Source organism: Morone saxatilis, unplaced genomic scaffold (genome assembly GCF_004916995.1).
Source record: "Morone saxatilis isolate NCDOM2014 unplaced genomic scaffold, NCSU_SB_2.0 Contig19, whole genome shotgun sequence".
NCBI classification, from domain to species: Eukaryota; Metazoa; Chordata; class Actinopteri; family Moronidae; genus Morone; species Morone saxatilis.
In genome coordinates, this window is record NW_023339751.1 from 185,739 (window position 1) to 186,543 (window position 805).

The window sequence follows — 805 nt, forward strand, 5'->3', positions numbered from 1 at the left end:
CTGTCTCACTGCTGCAGTTTGAGCCTAAAATGATCAGATATTTCTGTGGTCTAATGTCAATAAACAGATCAATATATGCTGAAATAACGACATCATGATACACAGCGTCCTGGTGTCTGCTGTCCCAGGAGTCCTTGATGCAGCGGTTGTCATCCCGTCTCCATTTCCTGTCACTCTACAGCCGTCAGTCGATTAAAGGCAATAAAAGTTCAAAAACAACAAGAAGTCATTATTTGGAGAATATTTTGGCACTAAAGTTCCTCCATAAAGTCAGAATTCTGACTTTAAACTAAAAAACTCAAATAATGTTTCTACAATATTGGCCCTAACTCTCTTCCATACAGGGAATAATTAAAACGTCATGTAACTTTTTGAAAACTGGTTTTGGCACTAAAGGTCTTCCATACCTCCATACACCTGAGCACACCTGAGAGAGAGAGAGAGAGGCTGTTGAGGTGTCTCAGTCTTAGTTCTGGATCCAGAGGATCAACATGGCTCCCGGCAGCAGGGGGACCGGACTCTTCAGGACCCTCCTGATCCGCTGCACGACCCCGGGACCGGGTCAGGCCAGGACCGGACTACACAGATGTCTCTCGTCCCTGCCGCCACCGGGGACCTGGACCTCCGAGCTGTCCCGGCTGTGCCACCGTGATCTGCACCGGCTCTCGGTCACGGATCCGGATCAGTTCTGGGGGTCCGCTGCCGCTGACAGACTCCGCTGGATGAAACCGTTCCACCGGGTCCGGGACTGCGAGCTCAGCAGCGGGAAGATCAGCTGGTTCCTGGGAGGGAAGCTCAACGTGTC

General features: G+C 50.7%; 1 protein-coding gene across 1 annotated transcript in view; it reads left to right on the plus strand.

Annotated features, from left to right (window-relative positions):
* The first annotated feature begins 435 nt into the window (after positions 1-435).
* LOC118329885 (acetyl-coenzyme A synthetase 2-like, mitochondrial) overlaps positions 436-805 on the plus strand; it is a 6,447-nt gene continuing 6,077 nt past the window's right edge. Inside the window, exon 1 of the mRNA XM_035664232.1 lies at positions 436-805. This exon is cut by the window's right edge and continues 1 nt beyond it. Coding sequence (XP_035520125.1) covers positions 492-805 — 314 coding nt within the window. The 5' untranslated portion in view covers positions 436-491.